Source organism: Psammomys obesus, unplaced genomic scaffold (genome assembly GCF_907164565.1).
Source record: "Psammomys obesus unplaced genomic scaffold, mPsaObe1.curated_primary_1811, whole genome shotgun sequence".
In the NCBI taxonomy this organism is placed as follows: Eukaryota; Metazoa; Chordata; class Mammalia; order Rodentia; family Muridae; genus Psammomys; species Psammomys obesus.
The window spans coordinates 8103628-8122550 of NW_026596234.1; the positions used below are offsets into that span (position 1 = coordinate 8103628).

Genomic DNA, 18923 nt, shown 5'->3' on the forward strand with positions numbered 1-18923 from the left:
GCTTTGCACCTGCTAAGGAAGTCCTTGGCCACTGAGCTACATCCCCACCTCTCCTTTTGATTTTGAGGCAGGGTCTCACCCAGTTGCTCGGACTAGCCTGGCACTCACTCTGCAGCCCACATAAACTTTGGACTTACAAACTTGTTGCCTTAGTTGGGATTATAGGTTTAAATCACTAAACTCAGCTTACCCTTGATATATATATTTTTAATTTTTAAAAGGATTTATTTTCATATGTGTGTGTGTATGTGTGTGTATGAGGGTTTTGCCTGTATGCCTGTCTATGCACTACAGGCCTACGGTGTCCTGGGAGGTCAAAAGAGGGCAATTGGATTACCTGGAATTGGAGTTATCGATGATTGTAGAGCCCTATATGGGTTCTGCGAATGGAACCTGGGTCCTCTAGAAGAGCAGCCAGTTCTCTTAACCACTGAGCCATCCCTGTAGCAACCCCCACTCCCACCCTATCTCCTTGTTTTTTTTTTTTTTTTTTGTTATTGTTGTTTTCCAGATAGTGTCTTACTAAGTAGCTCTGACTGTCCTGGAATTTACTATGTAGACCAGGCTGGCCTCGAACTCACAAAGATCCACCTGCCTTTGCCCCCTGAGGGCCTCTATAACATTTAATAACATTAGTGTACAGGATCCTTTTTTACAAGCGTGGCCTCTTTGCAGGGACGAAGAACATGCTGTTGGCTAAGGTCCTGACTCCAAGGTCTCTGCTGATAGTGTTTGTTTTATGACAACTGTAAAGGAGCAAGACAGGCAACTCCCCTTGAGAATCTAACACACAAGGTGATATTTTAACATGAATTATGTAAGATGTTTAAAGTTAATACCAAAAGGCTAGTTTAGCAGGCAACGCTGAAGCAGAATGTACTAGAATGGCAGCAATCATTCCTTCAGGCCTGCTGAGACCTCTGTGATCCCATCCTGAAGTTCCAGGGAACCATTAAATGGGTGCAGGCAGGTGTGGCTAGCAAGAGTGTAGGAAACACGCTCTTCCCTCTCAGACCTCCAAGGTTTCCCCATGTTCTCTCTATCTCCCTTGGAGGACAAGCTTTGTTCTAGGACCTGGGAAATAGCCCAGAAGGGAACCCCATGATTGGGTGGGGGAAGGGAGGAGGTGCCGGTTCACACGGCAGAGATCCACACTTGCCACATTGGCCAGTCACAGAGAGCTGAACATCCTCTGTCACTCACCTTCCCACCCTGCAGGCCTTGGTGTGGTCTGTTAAGTCCTGGGTGATAATTTCACAGATGTCATCTTTGTTTTTAAAGGCCCCTCCATTTGCCAAACCTTCTGTGCCAAGCCAACAGGAGAATGGGCTTTCCCACACCACAGACTGGTCCCTGGGAGGCTTCTCAGCTGTAACGTAAAGGGCGAGGTGGGCCCTCGTAGGTTCTGGTGAGCACTTGGCCATTTCTTAGTATCATGTCTCATCAGGGAAGGCCATATTACACAGTCAGTAGGACTGCCGAATGAATGAAGATTTTTCCATAAGCTTGTTGCTTCTTTTCACAAATTTCTTCTTCTTTTTAATTAATTTTTTATTAATTACAATTTATTCACTTTATATCCCAGCTGTAGCCCCCTCACTCATCCCCTCCCAATCTCTCCTTCCCTCCCTCTTCTCCTCCCATGCCCCTCCCCCAGTCCAGTGATAGGGGTGGTCCTCCTCCCGTTCTGTTTGAGCCTAGCCTACCAGGTCTCATCAGGACTGGCTGCATTGCCTTTCTCTGTGGCCTGGTAAGGCTGCTCCCCCCTCAGGGGGACGTGTTCTTGTTCTTCTTCCTCCTCCTTCTATCTTCTGTCTGTCTCTCTCGACAGGTCTCATAGTGTAACTCTGGCTAGCCTGAAACTCAATATGTAGACTAGACTGGCCTCAGATTCGCAGAGATCCACCTGCCTTTGCTTCCTGAGTGCTGGGATGAGTACTCCACCATGCCTGACTAAATTTAAAATTTTTTAATTAAGTCAGGTGTGTGTGTGTGTGTATGTGGGTACATGTGTGTAAACATGTATGTGGAAGCCAGAGGCCAACCTTGAATGATTTGTTTTATTTTTTATTTATTTATCTTGTTTTATTTTTTCAAACAGTCTCACACGAAACCTGCAGCTTGCTGGCCAGGCTAAGCTGCCTGGCTACTGAGCCTCAGGGCGTCACCTGTATCTCCCTCTCCAGAGGTGGGATTACAAGCAAGTACCATCATTCCTGGTGTTTTCACGTGGGTTCGTGTTCTTATGCAAGCACTTAACTAATTGAGCCATCTGCCCAGCCTCTGTCTGTGTTAGCTTCCTATGGATCCACGGCCGTGTCTCCTGCAGAACAGAGACCAAGCTTGTCTCCTCCGGTCGTATCTAGCCAGCTCGCCATCCTCCCTCAACACTGTGACCAAACATTCTTTTCAATTAAGTCTCCTGCGTGCCTTCCATTATTTTCTAAGAAAAACTCTGGAAGATTAATTACCCAAAGTGCAGGCACGTTTTAGGGAAACTGATAAATGCTGTTTAATAAGTTTCTAGAAGGTTCCTGTCCAATTTTGCTGCCAGCCGCAATGTGTATGGAGTTTGGCAATCTTCTCTGAATCTTCTCTAATAAGGGCAACTTATGATGTTATTTTTCTGTTTGAAAAGTAAAATAGATTTCTTCTCATTTTACTCTGCATCTGGTCACTACTGTCCCTTAACATCTCCTTTTGTGGTGACTGACTGTTGGAGTTTATTTGTGTACTATCGGCTCATGAGGTTTTAATCCCAAGTAGTCTCTTTGGATAGGCAGGCATTCCTGGGCTGGGGGTAGACTCAGTGGGCAGACTGCTTGCCTAGCATTCGGGAGTCCCTCGATTCCATTCCCAGCACCTCATAGAGTGAAGTGGCGGCACACAGAGGAGGAGCAGGAATTCAAGGTTAGGCTCAGCTAGTTCCTGGCCAGCCTGGACTACAGGAGACTGTCCCCAAACAACAGAGGCATATACGCACTTATATTCCTTAGAGACTTGTAACACTACACCATTAGTTATATCGGCAAATCTTACCTTAATATGGCTTCACACCATTTCTCACTTCTCACTGTTTATAGGGTGTTTTTGATAATGTTTTTGCATACTTTTCCCCTTTGTTTTCATTATTTCTTTTGTATGTTAGGGAGAAAGAATTTAAGGTTGGGAATCAAAGCTTTTAAGGTTTTAGTAATTTTCCAACCCAAAGCTGCTTCCTGCTTATATTATTCTCTAGTTATTTTATGATTCTGCTTTCAGATTAAATTAATGAATCTTAAAATGTATATCCAGGAAGACATAGATGCTGAACTTCAGGTCCCGAGACATTTACCAACTGTGTATTCAGTGTTTTAATGATTATTACTGCCTCTTTTCTTCACAAATTAAAATTTGTTCTTTTATACTATACTACATTCTCACTTAAGTATTTCGGTAAGTGACAGAGACACTTTGTCATGGGGTCATCTGGTTGCTCTTACACGCGTTCCTGAATTTTAAGGTTTATTTTATTTTCATTTGTGTGTCTGTGTGTGTCTGTACGCTCCGTGTGTGGGGGTGCAGGGCCTTTGGAAGCCAGAAGGTGTTGGATCCCCTGGAACTGGAGTAACAGACCGTTGTGTGATGCTCTGTGGTGTTGGGAACCAATCTGGGGTCCTCTTCAAGAGCAACAAGTGTTCTTAATCTCTGAGTAATCTCTCCAGCCCTCCAGTTCTTGCCTTTTAAAAATTACAATAGCTTTATAGTGTATTTTTGTATGAGTAGGGACATTTTTCTCATTCTAATTTTTTTTCTACTTATCTACAACTAAAATTTTTGAAAGGTGAGCGCATGTCTGTAACAACGCATGTCACACTATTGTAGGATGCTTTTGTCAGCACTGGGTATTGAATCCAGGGCCTTGTACATGTCGGGCAAGAGCTCCATCAAGGGCTCCCATCCCCGGCTCTCTTCTGCTTCAGTCTCAGTAGCTGGGACCGAAGTCTTGAGCCAGTAGATCTGTCTCTGTAGTTCCCAATTCTTATCCTCCTCCTCTTCCACCTTCTCATATGGCGGATTGGGGATCATTCGCAATCAAGGCAATCAAGCCAAACTGGTACCACACACCTGTCACCCCATCACTTGGGAGGCGGTGGCTGGAAGATCAGAAGTTCAAGGGCATCCTTGGCTACGCTGCCAGTGTGACTGTTAGCTCTAATTGTCAACACAACCTTTAGTCACCTGGGAAGAGAGTATCATTGAAGAGCTGCCCACACTGGATGAGCCTGTGGGCATGACTTCTAGGAACCGCCTTCAACTTTATGGTGCGCCTTCAGAGGTTAGAGGACAGCCTGCATGAGCTGTTTCTTCCCTTCCACCACTGGCTCCTGGAGATCACCCTCAGATCTTTAGGCTTGACGGAAAGAGCTGTTACCTGCTAAGCCACCTTGCTGTCCCCACTCTTGTTTCTTTCTGTGCTCTTAAAAAAAAGTGGTCTGATTTATTTCATGTATATGGGTGTTTTCCCTACATGTGTGGCTGAGCAGCACACGCTGCTGCTATGGTGCCTTCAGAGATAAGATGAAGGCATCAGCAGCGTCACAAGCAGTTGTGAGAGCCATGGGAGGTGGCTCATGCCTGTAATCCTACAGTTCAGGGAGGCAGAGACAAGCAGATCTCTGTGAGTTCCAGGCCAGCCTGGTCTACAGATCAAGTCCAGGACAGCCAAGGCTATACAGAGAAAACCTGTTTCGAACCCTCCCCACCCCCCTCAAAAAACCCAAACTAAACCAAAACAGCAAACAGTTAGGAGGCACCATGTGGGTGCTGGGTGTGGGACCTGGATCCTCTGGAACAGCAGCAAGTGCTCTTAGCCATCGGACCATCTGTCCTGCCCGCTTTGTGCTTTCTTGAGACATTAACCTAGCAGATGGCCTGGATTTTATCTTCGACAGTTTCCTTGTGGAATCCTGCAACTTCAGGTGGGGTGGGCCGCCTCTGTGCTTCTATCATCTTCATATTCGCTCCGATGTGGTGTCTCCTTCCTTCCTTCTGCAGCCTTTCCTGATGTCCGCAGATGGCATGTGGCTGAGCCTAGAGTTTTCTGGAGTTTGTCCCAAAAGCCACATCTTCTCCCACACCGCTGCCATTTTCATCTGTCAAAGCCACCCTCAGACCCAGCACAAAGTAGGTCCTCGAGAAAACCGACCACTCTTTGACTTGTGCTGGATCCCTCATCCCACCATTGTGCCTCGGCTGCTCCCCTGCCTTGCTGTACTCATTCTGGTCTCTCCTGTGTGACAGCCACACGTGGGGCACAGCAGTGGGATTCGAGCTAACAGGCGGCCCCCATTTAACAAGCTCAGGTCCAATGCAGTCAAGCCACTGAAAGCTGTGAGCCACTTGTTCACAGACCGCACAATCACAACTGCTTGGGCACTCGTTTCTGCTTGGGCAGCTTGGGTGACACAGGGTCCCGTTCCCCCAGGACATTCAAGGGAATGGAGTGGAGCGCAGAGGCAAACTGAGTGCCTGGCAGGGCTGTCTTTCTAAGGTAGGAGAAGCTGGTCCATCTGCAGCAGGGCAGACAGCTGCCTGTGTCTCTGTTGAAATGTCCTTATTAATCACTCAGGTGTAAGCTGGTGGGACGGGAGAGCCTGCAGAGCTAGCCCAGATTACGAGCAACGGGGTGGGGGATCTGAAAAAATGAAACAACAATGACAGATGGGAATGAGAGCAGATGCTGGAAGTGGGTCATCAGGTCTACAAGAAGGAGAGACCAACCGATACCCTGCCTGCCCTGGCCTCCTTGGGGGAGGGTGCCTTGCTCCCCCCCCCCTTCCATTACCCTCTCCCTTGCCTCTCTCCTCTCTTGCCATCCTTAAAAACCACACGCAGGCAGAAATCAATCCATCAAATGTCATTACAGATTTATTAAAGCCTGATGTAGAAAGACATTTAACAGTACCATCTCCAGGAAGCATAAAAAGAGCACTTCGATTCAGTCTTGTGCTTTGAAAATCTAAATATATTTTTATCATATAAATAATTCTTTTCATGTTTTAAGTGCATCTGTGTTTTTTTTTTCCTGTCTCTTCACTCCTTTAATTTTTTTTTCTTTTTTTCTTTTTCTTTTTTTTTTTTTTTTTTCAGTTGGCCAAAGCAAAAGTCTGAGATGAAGAACATCTGCCAAGCTAATGGTGTTGGGAGGTGTCTCTGTGAGCCGGCACTGCTAAGGCTACTGCTAGGTTCCAGAACTGTGGTTCAGTGTCTGTAGCATTACAATGAGGGAAAGCCTCCCGCAAAATCAACAGCAAACTCACCCATTGCTGATATCCGAAGCTAAGACTTCCTGCGTCGATCACCAGGAGGTTTCAAATAGGAATAGTTTATTTTTAATAACAAATGAATGGGGGAAAAAAAAGACCTTTTTTTTTGGCTAAAAAAGAAAGATAATGTTTAAAAAATGTAAATAATATACTTATAGACAACCTTTTGATGGAAATGAGGGGCTCCGCACAACCTTGGCAAGTTTGTGTTGTTTTCACAGCAGCTGCAAGTATTTTCAGTTATTTAGGGTTTTAATTACATTCCCAAAGCAGAATGGTTTTTCTTTAAAAAAGCCCACTTTTTAAGATGTAAAAAATAATGGCTTTTGTGATCTCATTTAAGTACTTTCTTCATCTCCACCCGCAGAAGTTTTTTTCTGGTGATAAAATTGTATTAAGAACTGTCTCTTTCTGCAGTATCTTCCAGGCAAGGGCAGCACAGGCAGGCACATGCTTGATGTGGGTCCATACTGAAGCCATTTTTATTCATCGAGGGACTAATCAGGCTGGGCTGTTGACCTGATCTAAGTCCTAAGGGACATCAACACCAGAGGAGGGGGTCATGAGTGACTGGCTGGTGACACCCAGTGACTAAGGAAAGAGGCACATCTTTTCCGAAATATTCTTCATCTTTTCTACCTGGAAGATCACTTCCCATTGGACCATTCGCCTTTGAGTGATATTGAGGTTGCAAAGGCCTTTGGAAATTTGCAAACAGTGTTGGCCTTGAGAATGCATTTCAGGACGATGGGAAGTCGAGGGGAGTCTTTTCCAGATTCCCAGGGAAGTGGGCACGAGGCGCCTGTCTGTGATGAATTTGGCCACAGGGTGGTAGAGTCTCCCTAGTGGAAAACTTTTGGTTTTGTTATTTTTGTTTTTTCTTTTTCTTTTCTTTCTTTCTTACCCCCCCCCCCGCTCTGTCTTCTTCATTGCAAGGACAATTTATAAGCCTCTTAAACAAGTGAAACATGGTTTTGATTAAAACAGCCTGTTGGCTCAATAATCTGTGTAATTTTAAAAACATCCTTAATGCGAGGAGGAACACACTGATGTCAGGAATGGCCTGGGGCCCCATTACAACAGTAACAGAATAAATAAGGAGTCGAAGCACAAGGTCATAAAAACAAAATTAAGCTAATGTTTCAAATTTTGACAATTATGAATTCTTCCTGTAAAGAAGACGTTAAGAATTTTTTTTCCCCAGGCACTATTAGATAACATACACAGAGGCTAACTCTACATGGAGTTTGTAGTTTTCCCATGGGATAAAGCATGCCTTTGGAGGAAAACTGAGTCAGGACATCGGTTCTTCCTTGGATCCGGCGACGGGGTGGGGCTCATGCAGGCCGATGCACACAGTTCTTAGAATTTGGTAGGAAACCAAGCCCTAATTCTTCCATAATCTATCAAAAAAAGAATGATCAGGGGGAAAATGGCAAGCATATATATATATATATATGTATATGTATATATATATACATATATATATGTATATACATACATACATACATACATATATGTATGTATGTATATATATATATTTTTTTTTTTTCCAATGCAAAACAATACCGCATTGAGGGCCAGTCTGGAAGGAAACAGAACCAAGTAAATATAAGAAAGTCTTGGTCCGTACACGGTGATATAGTCAGTATATACAGTATATACAGCACTGTGCTCCCAGTCTCCCTGGCTGCTGCCCTCCATGCAGGACCGCTGGTCTCTCTCCCCTCTTCCTAGATCATAAGCAATCATTGTACACGCAGCACGCAGGAGACAGTAGCGGCCTTGCACAGAACATTCTACAGGTATGGCTGCAGCCATTTTCTCTGAAAAGAACTGATCTGCTTTCTGAATATAAAACATTTGCCTCTCTTTTCTGGAGACAAATCCTTCCCTGCAGAGCAAGGATGAAAGTGGTCCCTGAAGATCATACTGAACCAGTCTATACCTTCCGCACCCCCCACAATTCAGTTGCTTTTTTATTTTTTATTTTTAATTAAAATAAACTCAAAATCTACAATGAATGCAGGGGGCATTTCCCAGTTTGTCACAAAAGAGAACCAGAAACAGTTAGCTAGCCACCACAGGCCCGCTTGGATATTCAAGGGGCTTGAAAATTTATGGTTCCCCTCATGGGATCCAGCTCTCAGGAAGCAAATCCAAAGGGACGAGAATGATTGCATCAGAGGCTTAAAAGGGTATTGCAAACTGGGGGCTTAGAACATGGAAGAACCTGAACCAAGAGAGACCTTTCTATACGTTGGTGTTCCTTCTGCCGCATGAGGAAGGCAAATGTTGACAGCTCTGATTTCTGCCGGCTTTCTCTCCATGCAGAACAGACGCTGCCCATTCTCAATTGTTTCCTTGCAGACCAGGAGAACTTTCCGTCTTTTATACTTGCACACACATTTATAACTCCGGAATGTTCCAGAAGTCATTTAGAAAGTGAAAATATGACCGGACACAGCTCCACAGTCAGACATAATCAGATGATTGCTTGTTCTATAAATATTAGCCTTCGCCTGGGGACAGACAGTCAGATGTAGGTTTCAGGTGTAAAATAATTCAGAGAGTGTACTGAAATATATTTCCTGAAAGGGTTGAAGGGTGTGCTTAGATTTAGAACTTTTTAAAGAGCAATGTATTTTTTTTTCTTTTCTTTCTTTTTTTTTTTAACGTCTCCTGGGGGCTCCAACCAAAGTTATTACTTTTATTTCCAAAAGCTGTTTTAAGCAAATAAACACAGTTCACGGGGCTGTATTTGATCTGTCTCCTTCAAACAGACCTTATTGTAGAAGGCCCTAACAGTAGTCGTATGGCTATTGTCACATCATTTGTATGCTGAAGGGTGTCAAGTCAGGGTGTCACTTCTTGGAAGAGCTATTTTTCTCCGAATATATTTTTCCAAAAGAAACGGACAGTCTCATTGCAGAAATACCATTCCACCTGGTACTAGCATTTAAAGCAGGCCATTTCTAATCCATAAAACATTCCTGCTATCCCCCTCCCTCCATGCTTTGGGTTGCCTTGTGGATGAATAATTTTTGGAGGCACTTCTAGGCCTGCTCGCCCATTGTTCACAACTATTGGAAGGAGATTTTTAACTGGAAATTGCTTATCTGTGTACACTTCTGAGTCTGCCACAGGAAACCAGAGAACTTAAGTGGCTTTTACTCTGGACAGAGAGGTAAAGTTCTGCCCTGGAAATTCTAAAGATGACACGCAAGTTTTCCTGCAATGGAAACGGCGCTCTCCATCTGGGGGTCGGGGGGGGGGAGGGATGGAGATTCGAATCTCTTCCTCCAGCTCAATCTTTGTCTAACAGTATTCCATAGATATTTTGAGAGAGTGCCACACAGAAGAAGGGAGAAAATGAAATTAGCATTTTTCACATCTCACAAAGGGAACAAAATAAACCGAGAAAGTTGAGTTTTGAAATTTTTTTTTGTTACCTCCTGTGTGTTCAAAACAGACCACGTTGAATTTGCTTTAAAACTACAAGTGTGCATGTAGTTTGTAGCATCCGACCTGTGTCCCCGTTACTGTCATTTTATATTCACTTCCACATTAGCATCCTTTACTCAGGGAAGGGAGAATGGGAACATGACTCTTCACATGTTCTCACTTGTATGTGCATGTATGCACACGAATCGCGTGTGTGCCCGGTAGCCTCGGCAGCCAGAACTGGAGTTGTGGCCACAAAGGTGTTGGGGGCTGAACCCAGGTCCATTGCCAGAGCAGCCAGTGCTCTTAACTCCGGAGCCATCTTTTTAGCCCTAGGAGATGCTGCTGTTTTTTTCTTCTTCCTCCTCTTCCGCTTTTCCTCCTCCTCCTTTTTTAAATACTTAACACATTTAAAAAAAAAAAAATGAAGCCCATTTTCAAAAAAAAAAAAAAAAGAAGAGAAGGCCTGAGCCGGTCAGGTAACCTGGCAAGTGACAGACGGTAAAGAAACAGAACCTGAGGACTGGGTGCGACCTGTGTCTTCAGGCGGACTGGAGGTTTTAGGAGATTCTCACCACTGTGCTGGCTAGACTCTAGAAAATATCAGCGAAATGCACGAATATCTATACAGATATGGACATGTACCTCGCACATCCGTGCACTTGCTCACCTCCTCATTCTTTATCTGGTTCCGTAAACGCTCCGCCGACATGGTTTCTGAATTTCCTGCATTCACGTTTTCTGAGTTTCAACTGAATTCAGAGGCTTTTGCTCAGGATATTAATTATGTAAGAGTCAAACAACCGAGCAGGCATATGTTGGGGTTGAGTTTTAAGGGAAATCTATTTGTGGTCTGAATGAAATTACTTGGGGGGGGGGCTGTCTGGGTTGTCCAGTTTAGTCTGTGATTATATTCTGCTTCTAGGCCTTGACCTATTTGTAAGCCATTTCTTCCCTGTGTGTTTTTCACAGGGAAAAACTGCTTATTGTGAAAAATACTAGGGTTTTTTGACCCTTGGGGGACACCGTCCTCAGATGACTGGGTAGTGCCGGCTTTGAAATAAGGTTGTCAGGAAAACCGGAGGGCCTACACACCACGGGGACTGTTCACTGTGGCTCTCCCACTTCCAGTGCACACACGGTAGGTCCCTAACAAGATCGGTCGAGTGAATTTGCTGAGTAAATTGCTTTTCCTGTTGTGCCTTGTGCTGTCAGAGCCCAGGATGTATATTTGGTGATTTGCTGAAATACATAAAATTTAAATATTTGCATATAGTTTTTTTTTTTTTTTTTTTAATGGCCTCTTCACGTTTCAGCTGGTTGATGGCCTTAGCTGGAAGGAGGCACAGAGGAGGAAAGGATACCTCTCATTGTCTCTGACCCCAAAGGATGGCTGAAGAGTGGAGGTACTCAGGGGTAATTTGCATGATATTTGCATATCATTCTCCTTCCACTACTGTGGCCCTAGCTTATCTAAAGAAGGAAGGAAGTGGTACGAAAGCAGATAAAAACACTCTCCTGGAGTTCAAGTCATTTCATTTTTTTTTCTCTCCAGGAAGAAGTTTCTAGAAGCTTCACAGGCTTGCCAGATGAAGACAGGCCCAGCGTCTAGAAATATACCGAGAGAGAGCTGTGTGCACTGCGTGGCGCCGGCTCGGATCTTGTTTTCTGCAGAGCACATTAACAGCTGTCTCTCAGCAGTGACATTCACAGTTGCCAAGTGACAATTCAGGAGTCTAACCAAATTTATCAATATTTTTGTCTCTCGCCTCCCACCTCACCCCACCAGAGAAATTGCACTGACAGAACCGTATAGATTATATGCGAAGCAGCAGATTTATTCTTATTTTTGTCTTAGGAGGAAAATGATTACCCAGGAGTCCAGAAGAATATTACGTTCTCCCAGGCAGATTGGGAGTTCTGAGTTTGCTTTCGGTTGGTTTCAGAGGATCTGAATTATGTAGCTTTGCCTAATAACCCTGGCTCGGAACAGGCAATTTTTATCAGCTTCAAGAAGCCCCGTGCTAATGCACTATTTCTACCCCCCCCCCCCCCCTTAATAGTCTCGCTGTTGAAGGACAGTGCTCAGTCAAGTCCACCCTTCAATCTTAACCCATCCGGAGACTGTTCCTTTCCAGCTGAGTTCCGTTCATTTCTGGTTGAACAGGTTAAGCAAAGACAGACCTCTCTGTTCTCAATTCACTTTATGATCCTCCCATCATAAAAAATAATATCAGCACCTTGCTTTTCATGTCAGAACTACATCTGAGCCGCTGTTCCCCATGCCCATGAGTAAATCCCATAAAAGCCGCCCCGTTGTACTGTTGTTATTTTTCCTTGTGGGTGATTGATTGATGGATGAGTGCTGACACTTCAATGAAGCTATTTCGACTGCCATCTCAATCCGATGATGTGAGGGGTATATTTTCCGTCCATGCCTCATTACTTCAGAATGACATTCCTGGAACTTCATTTACTCTTCCCCTCCTTCCCTGAAGCACCATATTTTTCCCCATCTAGGTTATGCATGCCATAAAAAAAGCAATTTGCTATTATATGTGGCATAAGGGCAACACTTTCCTTAGGAGGTAAATAAGTTTTTTTCTCTTTTTATTTTTTTTTCCTTCAAATTTTATTTTAAATCCCAGTGTTGAGTTTAGGGATCATGTCAAAATTTCCAAGACATTTCCAACAGGCAGCTTCTATAATAAATGGTGAAAAGGATATATTTGGCTTCATTCTGTCAGGTTTTTTTTTTTTTTTTATAATCTTGGTAATTAAAACAACAACACAAAATAGTCGTTTGTTTCAGAATGTTGTGCTGAGAATAGTTTAAATATTTCACCTATAGCTGAGTAGCAATTTACAATACAATCCAGACTTTGTTGTCCTATGAGAATAAAGAGACTCATTGTTTAAATGAAATGATGGATTTATCTATTATAGGCTACTCTCCATTGTACAGAAAATGCTCAGCTAGAATAAACCATCTTCCCCTGCGCTTCCAAACTGTGTACTAAGTCTTTGAGACTTTAATATTAAAACATGCTCTTAGCTTTTCCAAGTTGACTTAGGACCTGATTTTAATCTGTGTAATACAGTATTCCCGTTAATAATAACGTGTAATTAAGACATCCGTTAAAAATCCATAACGTTAATTTAATGGAGAAAATCTAATACAGTTCTATTGGAATTTTTACGTTAAATTAACTTTAACGGGCTTTTAATGGATGTCTTAATTAGATCTCATTATTAACGGGAATATTCCACAAATTAAAATTGGGCCCTTAAAGTTTTAATGAAAAAAGTTGCAGGAACACGTTTAAAACGGACACCCTGTTTTCATGCATTCTGCTGGTTCGAAGAAGTTGCATTGGAGAGGCAACAGGTCCTGCAGGAAGAGACTGCCAGGGAAGGCGGCAGCTTCACCTTGCACCCTTGATGAGGCCGTCTTCTTGCTTTCTCTGGGGTTCTACTCTGCACCCCTCCCAGTTTGCCAGTCTCATCTGACAGTGGTGCATGCTGGGAACTAAGCTTACAAGCCAAGCTTACAAGATAACCACTGAGGATGTACTTTCTAGCACTGCACAGGAAAAAGCCTTTGGCAGCAACATGGTTAAGCCTGTCCATTCCAACAACTTTCACAGAAGATGAACATGGTTGGGAGGTTTTCCTGGCTCAAACTCTGGTTTAACTTAATAACTCTACTCTGCAGTGATTCATGGCTCCCTGGTGCAGGGGCAGGACTAGGCAATCCAGGTGCAACCTTAATTGTTACACTGAACAGAAACATTTCCTTTAGACAAACGTTCCCAGGGGGGTTATAAATAGGAAATGGACATTACCATGAAAAGTAAGCTCCCAAGAGCAGCCCACTTGGACATTAAACTACGAAGAGTGACTTGCCCCCTCCCTTTCCTGTTACAAACTGACAATATAAGTATGTCAAAGCTCCCAGTCATTATTTTTCTTCGGTGGCACTTTGTTTCTTCCTGACAGTGAAGAGAGGACCTCGGAGGTGTGACAGTCCCATTGCAGTTTATCAATGAAAATCTAATATCGTCCATAAGGAGAGAAGTGGAAATCAATACTTCATTACCAAATTGTTAGTGAGGATGAAGAGAAATGGCTGGCGTGATTTCTTCTTCTTCTTCTTCTTCTTCTTCTTCTTCTTCTTCTTCTTCTTTTGGGGGGGGGAGTCTTCTTGAAGCCAGGTGTCAGGAGGAGGTCAGTGAGTCCAGTGTCAGAAGCAAGGGTACAACAAAGGAGGGCCGAGTGAGGGAGATCCAGGTGTGAAGATCCAGGCTAAGGCATTTGTCCTGCAGGGAGAGTCAGAACAGAGAAAACAGGTTAATTTTCAGAGGAGTGGCGTGGGTGACTATCTTTCTCAGCTGTCTGTCTGTCCTGGTTTGCTTTCATGGTGGTGAAACACCATGACTAAAAGCAACTTTGGGAGGAAAGGGTTTGTTTACTTGGTTTACACTTCCGAATCACCGTCCATCCCTGGGCAAAGTTGGGACAGGAACTCCAGGCAGGAACCTGGAGGCAGGAACCGAAATGGAACAGAAGCTGTGGAGGAGCACTGTTCACTGGTTTGTCCCTCGTGGCTTGCTCTGCCTGCTTCTTTATGTAACCTACGACCAGTTTCCTCCATCAAGGGGTAGCATCGCCTACAGAGGGCTGAATTCTCCCACATCAATCATTAATCAGGAAAACGCCCCACAGGTCAAATTCATGGTGGCATTTTCTCAACTCAGGTTCTTTCTTCTCAGATGACCCTTGTGTGCATGCATGCATGAGTGCGTGAGTGCATGATCACGAATGAGAGAGAGAGAGAGAGAGAGAGAGAGAGAGAGAGAGAGAGAGAGAATCAACATATCTGTGCTATTGTACATATGTGGAGGTCAGAGGACACCTCGCAGTTGGTTGACCATGTAAATCAGGGTTCCAACTCAGGTCATCAGACTTGGTACCCGCTGAGCCCTCTTGCTGGCCCCTATCAAAAAACATTTATAGCCAGGCTCAGTGCTACAAGCCTTTATTCCCAGCGCTCAGGAGTCAGAGGCAGTGCATCTCTGTGCATTCAAGGACAGCCTAGTCTACTAAATGAATCCAGGATAGCTAGGGCTATACAGAAAAACGTTGTCTCGGAAAACCAAAACCAAAAACCAAACCAAACAATCCCCCCAAAACAAACAAACAAACAAACAAACAAACAAACAAACAAACAAAGCCATTTACATGCAGAAGAGTTAGACCCAGGTTCATAGGAAGTATTAACGAATTCACAGGGGCTAAAAGCAGAAGCAACCTGCCAGTGTGTGAATGGGTAAACAGGGTAAGATAATGCATGCAATGGACTACTAATCAGCCTTTTAAAAGAAGCACAAATTGACCATTCCACTACAGGAATGGAGAGTGAGGAAATCATACTAAGGAAAAGGAGGCAGTCACAAAAAGGCACAAAATTTCACTTTTGCAAGATGACAGACTCTGGAGATGATGTTTTTGGTTGTCAATGCTGCGAATAGATGCAACCGCCCCAAAGCATATGCTTAAAAACGGTCAAAACGGTAAATTTTATATTATGTTTATCTTTCTATAATTAAAAGTATGTAATCTATTTTTTTTTTCTGTAAAGACTTTCTGGAAAAATACAACTTCCGCTGCCCTCCTACTCAGAGAGAGCACTCCTTCCTACTCAGCTGTATCTCCTTCTACATTCTCCTTTTCCCCATGTGTTTTTGGGAGGTCTGCATAGCCACGATGCTGTCCAGCACCACGTGTTCATCTTTCCAGTGGAGAACATTGTGGGGGACGGTATCGGGAGTTCGTGTGAGGAGGCACAGCATGGCTGGAGTTTTCTAAACCACTGGTACCCTCCTGGACACTGACCTTGCTTTCTGTTGTATGCAATGGTACAGAGCAGCCTGATGACTGTTCTCTGTCTGCAGCTTTTCAGTATGCTGGAGTGTTCTCTCAGGCTTAACCTCCCTAGTCTGCTCCTTGAGTCAAAAGAAGGGAATGAGTTTGCTAGCTATTTATTTATTTATCTATTTATTTATTTATTTATTTATTTATTTATTTATTTATATTTAAAAATCTTTCTTTCTTTTTTTTTTTTTTTCAAGACAGGACTTCTCTGTGTAGCCTCGGCTGTCCTGAGCTTGATTTGTAGACGAAGCTGGCCTCAGACTCACAGCAATCCACCTGCCTCATCCTCCCTGAGTGCTGGGATCAAAGGCGTGTGCCACCATGCTCCGCTGAAGGGAATTTCTTTCTCTTTTTCTTTTCCTTTTTTTTTTTTTTTTTTTTTTTTTTTTTGTGTCGAGAAAGTGATATTAAAATCTAATCGAAGGCCATGCATGATGGCTGAGTGGCTCAGCATTGTGAGGTGGCTGAGTTGTGACTCTGAGGCTGGCCTGGGTTAGGTACTGAGACTGTCTCAAAAACCTAAAAATGAGTGAGAGGGTTCAACATGACAAGGTGTTTGCTCCTGAGCTTTGTGACCTGGGGCTTACACAAAGGAAAGGGAGAACTGGCTTCTCTAGACCACCCTGACTTCCACAGGCGTGCCGTGGCGTGTGCGCCCCCAACACAAATAAAAACAGAGAGAGAGAAAAACTGATGAGCAGTTCTTTTTTATTTTCCTCCTCTGGTACATGAACTGTGGATAATCTATCAGCTAGATAGGAGGGGATACTCGTTCATGCTTCATTTATTTATTTACTTATTTTTTTTTTTTTATTCATGAGTCACAGTCTCTTTTCTTCCTCTTGTCCTGAAACTCACCTCGGTAGACGAGGCTGGGCTTACAGGGATCTGCCTGCCTCTGCCTCCCAAGTGCTGGGATTAAAGGCATGCTCCACCACACCTGGCTACTTATTTATACTTGAAGATTTATTTATTTTTATTTTAGGTGTGTGAGTGTTTGCCTGCATGTATGCCTGTTCATCATGTGTGTGCCTGGTGACCACAGAGGTCAGGATAGGGTGTCCTGACCCCCCGGAACAGGAGTTACAGATAGTTGTGAGCCACCATGGGGTGTTGGAACTGTACCTCGAAGAAGAGCTGCCAGGGCCTTGAACACTAAGCCGTCTCTCCAGACCTAATTAATTAATTAGAAACAGGATTTGTGGCTGAGCCTGGCCTGGAACTCGCTGGATCAGGCTGTCCTTGACTTAAGCGTCCATATGTTTGCCTGTATGTGGGTTTGTGCATATGTGAGTTCAGTGCCCAAGGAGGGCAGAGGCAGTATTGTAGCCCCTGGAACTGGAGTTATAGATGGCTGTGAGCTGCCTAATGTGGGAGATGCGAGCTGAACCCAGGTCCTCTGCATGAGTAGCTGGTGTTCTTAACCACTGAGCCATCATCTCTCCACCTCCTAGGTAGCTCTTTCCTCTAGGTTAAACAATCACAAATATTACATAAAATCTGAAGAAAGCTGTTTGATGCTAAGACTTGAATCCTGATTTCTATAACTTTCTATGAATCTTTTCACAGGCTCTTTGACCTTCAGGACCTGGAGAATTCTGCTGTAGTGATAACGGTCCTTTAAAGCAACTTAAAGAAACAAACAAACAATTTGTTTATTTATTTATTTTCGTTGATGTGTCTGTGTGTCTTTGTGGGGGTATGTGTACATGAGTGCAGGTGGGCACGGAGTCCGGATGTGGGTGTTGGTTCCCCTGGAGTCACAGATGGTTGTGACTCCTCTGATGCGGGTGCTGGGAACTGAATTTGGGTCCTCTGTAAAGCAACAAGTGTTTTTTTTTCCCCTTCTGACACAGGGTTTCCCTTGCTGTCCTGTAACTCTCTTTGTAGACCAGGCTGGCCTCAAACTCACTGAGATCCACCTGCCTCTGCCTCCCTGAGTGCTGGGACTAAAGGTACGTGCCACCATGCCCGGCTGTGACAACTGCTCTTAATGGCCACAGTTATTTATGTTTAGAGTTTATTTGCTGCATGTGTACTGGGGTCAGCCACAACTGTTGTTCTTGTGTTTTGAGGCAGCGTCTCTCATCAGTCTGAAGCTAACCAGGTATGTGAAATGGGCTGAGCGAGTCCCAGGGACCTGCCTGTCTCTGCTTCCCCAGAGCTGGTATCACAAGCATGCACGGCTGTGCCTGACTTCTGATTTGGACTCTGGGGGATCTGACCAGCGGTTTCACCCTGCATGGCAGGCAGTCCACCGACTGAGAGCTATCCTCCCTACCTGCCGTTACGGTTTGAATCTCAAATGTCCCTCACAGTTTGAATGCTTGTAGTGTCCCAGCCAGGGAGCACTGTTTTGGTGACTGTGGAACCTCATGGAGATGGGACCTAGCTGGTAGGGGTAGGACACAGGGCCCAAGCCTTTGCGAGTTGCCTGGGCCTGGCTTCTGCCCTGCTAAATGTATCTGGTCTGCTGTCCTTGGAACAGCCTCCGCCTGCCTTGTGTTCCCACGATGACATAGCTGCTTCAGTGCGGCCTCTTCCATCCTTGGATAGGCTGAAGCCCTCTGCAAGCCACATAACCCTTGCCTGCCTTCAGGTGTTTCTCCCAGGTCAGTCCCAGCGACACAAAGGTAACCAGTCGCTTGTTACTGCTAAGTAATGACGGAAAGTGCTAAGGATCAGCACAGCTTCGAGGCTCTGAGCACAGTTACTTTCAAATTTCAGAGATGAGGGTCTTGTAGTACAATCCAGCTATGAGGTTAACCCCACTGGCAAAGTCCCTCAGAGTAGCCAAGCATGGCGCTGCGTGATTGCAAATTGCAGCGTTTTAGAAACAGAGGCACGAGGGTCAGGAGTTCCAGGCCGGTCTGGACTGCATGAGACTCTCAAAACCAACAGAGCGAAAACGAAGTTGTATCCCATGACGGAGAGATTGAGGACAATGTCTATGGAAGGTCAGTGTACTGGAGGAATGGTGGACAGAGACCTGAAGAATCTTAAGCCATTTTGGGACAATAGGTGGTGCCCCACTGCCCCCATTAAGCTAGGAGGAGGAGGAAGAAATAGACAAGAGCTATTCCTCATTTTCTCTAGTTCCCTCCCCCATGAGATTTTTTTTTAAAAGATTTATTTATTATTTATACAACATTCTGCCTGCACACCAGATCTTACTATAGATGGTTATAAGCCACCATGTGGTTGCTGGGAATTGAACTCAGGACCCTTTGGAAGAAC

The 18923-nt window shown here is 44.4% G+C and overlaps 1 protein-coding gene across 2 annotated transcripts in view; it reads right to left on the reverse strand.

Annotated features, from left to right (window-relative positions):
* Positions 1–11809: 11809 nt before the first annotated feature.
* Positions 11810–18923, reverse strand: part of Tshz2 (teashirt zinc finger homeobox 2) — a 426375-nt gene continuing 419261 nt past the window's right edge. For both annotated transcript variants that reach the window (XM_055595910.1, XM_055595908.1), the window contains exon 3: positions 11810–14071. In XM_055595910.1, coding sequence (XP_055451885.1) covers positions 14070–14071 — 2 coding nt within the window. In that variant the 3' untranslated portion in view covers positions 11810–14069. The remainder of the gene's footprint in view (positions 14072–18923) is intronic.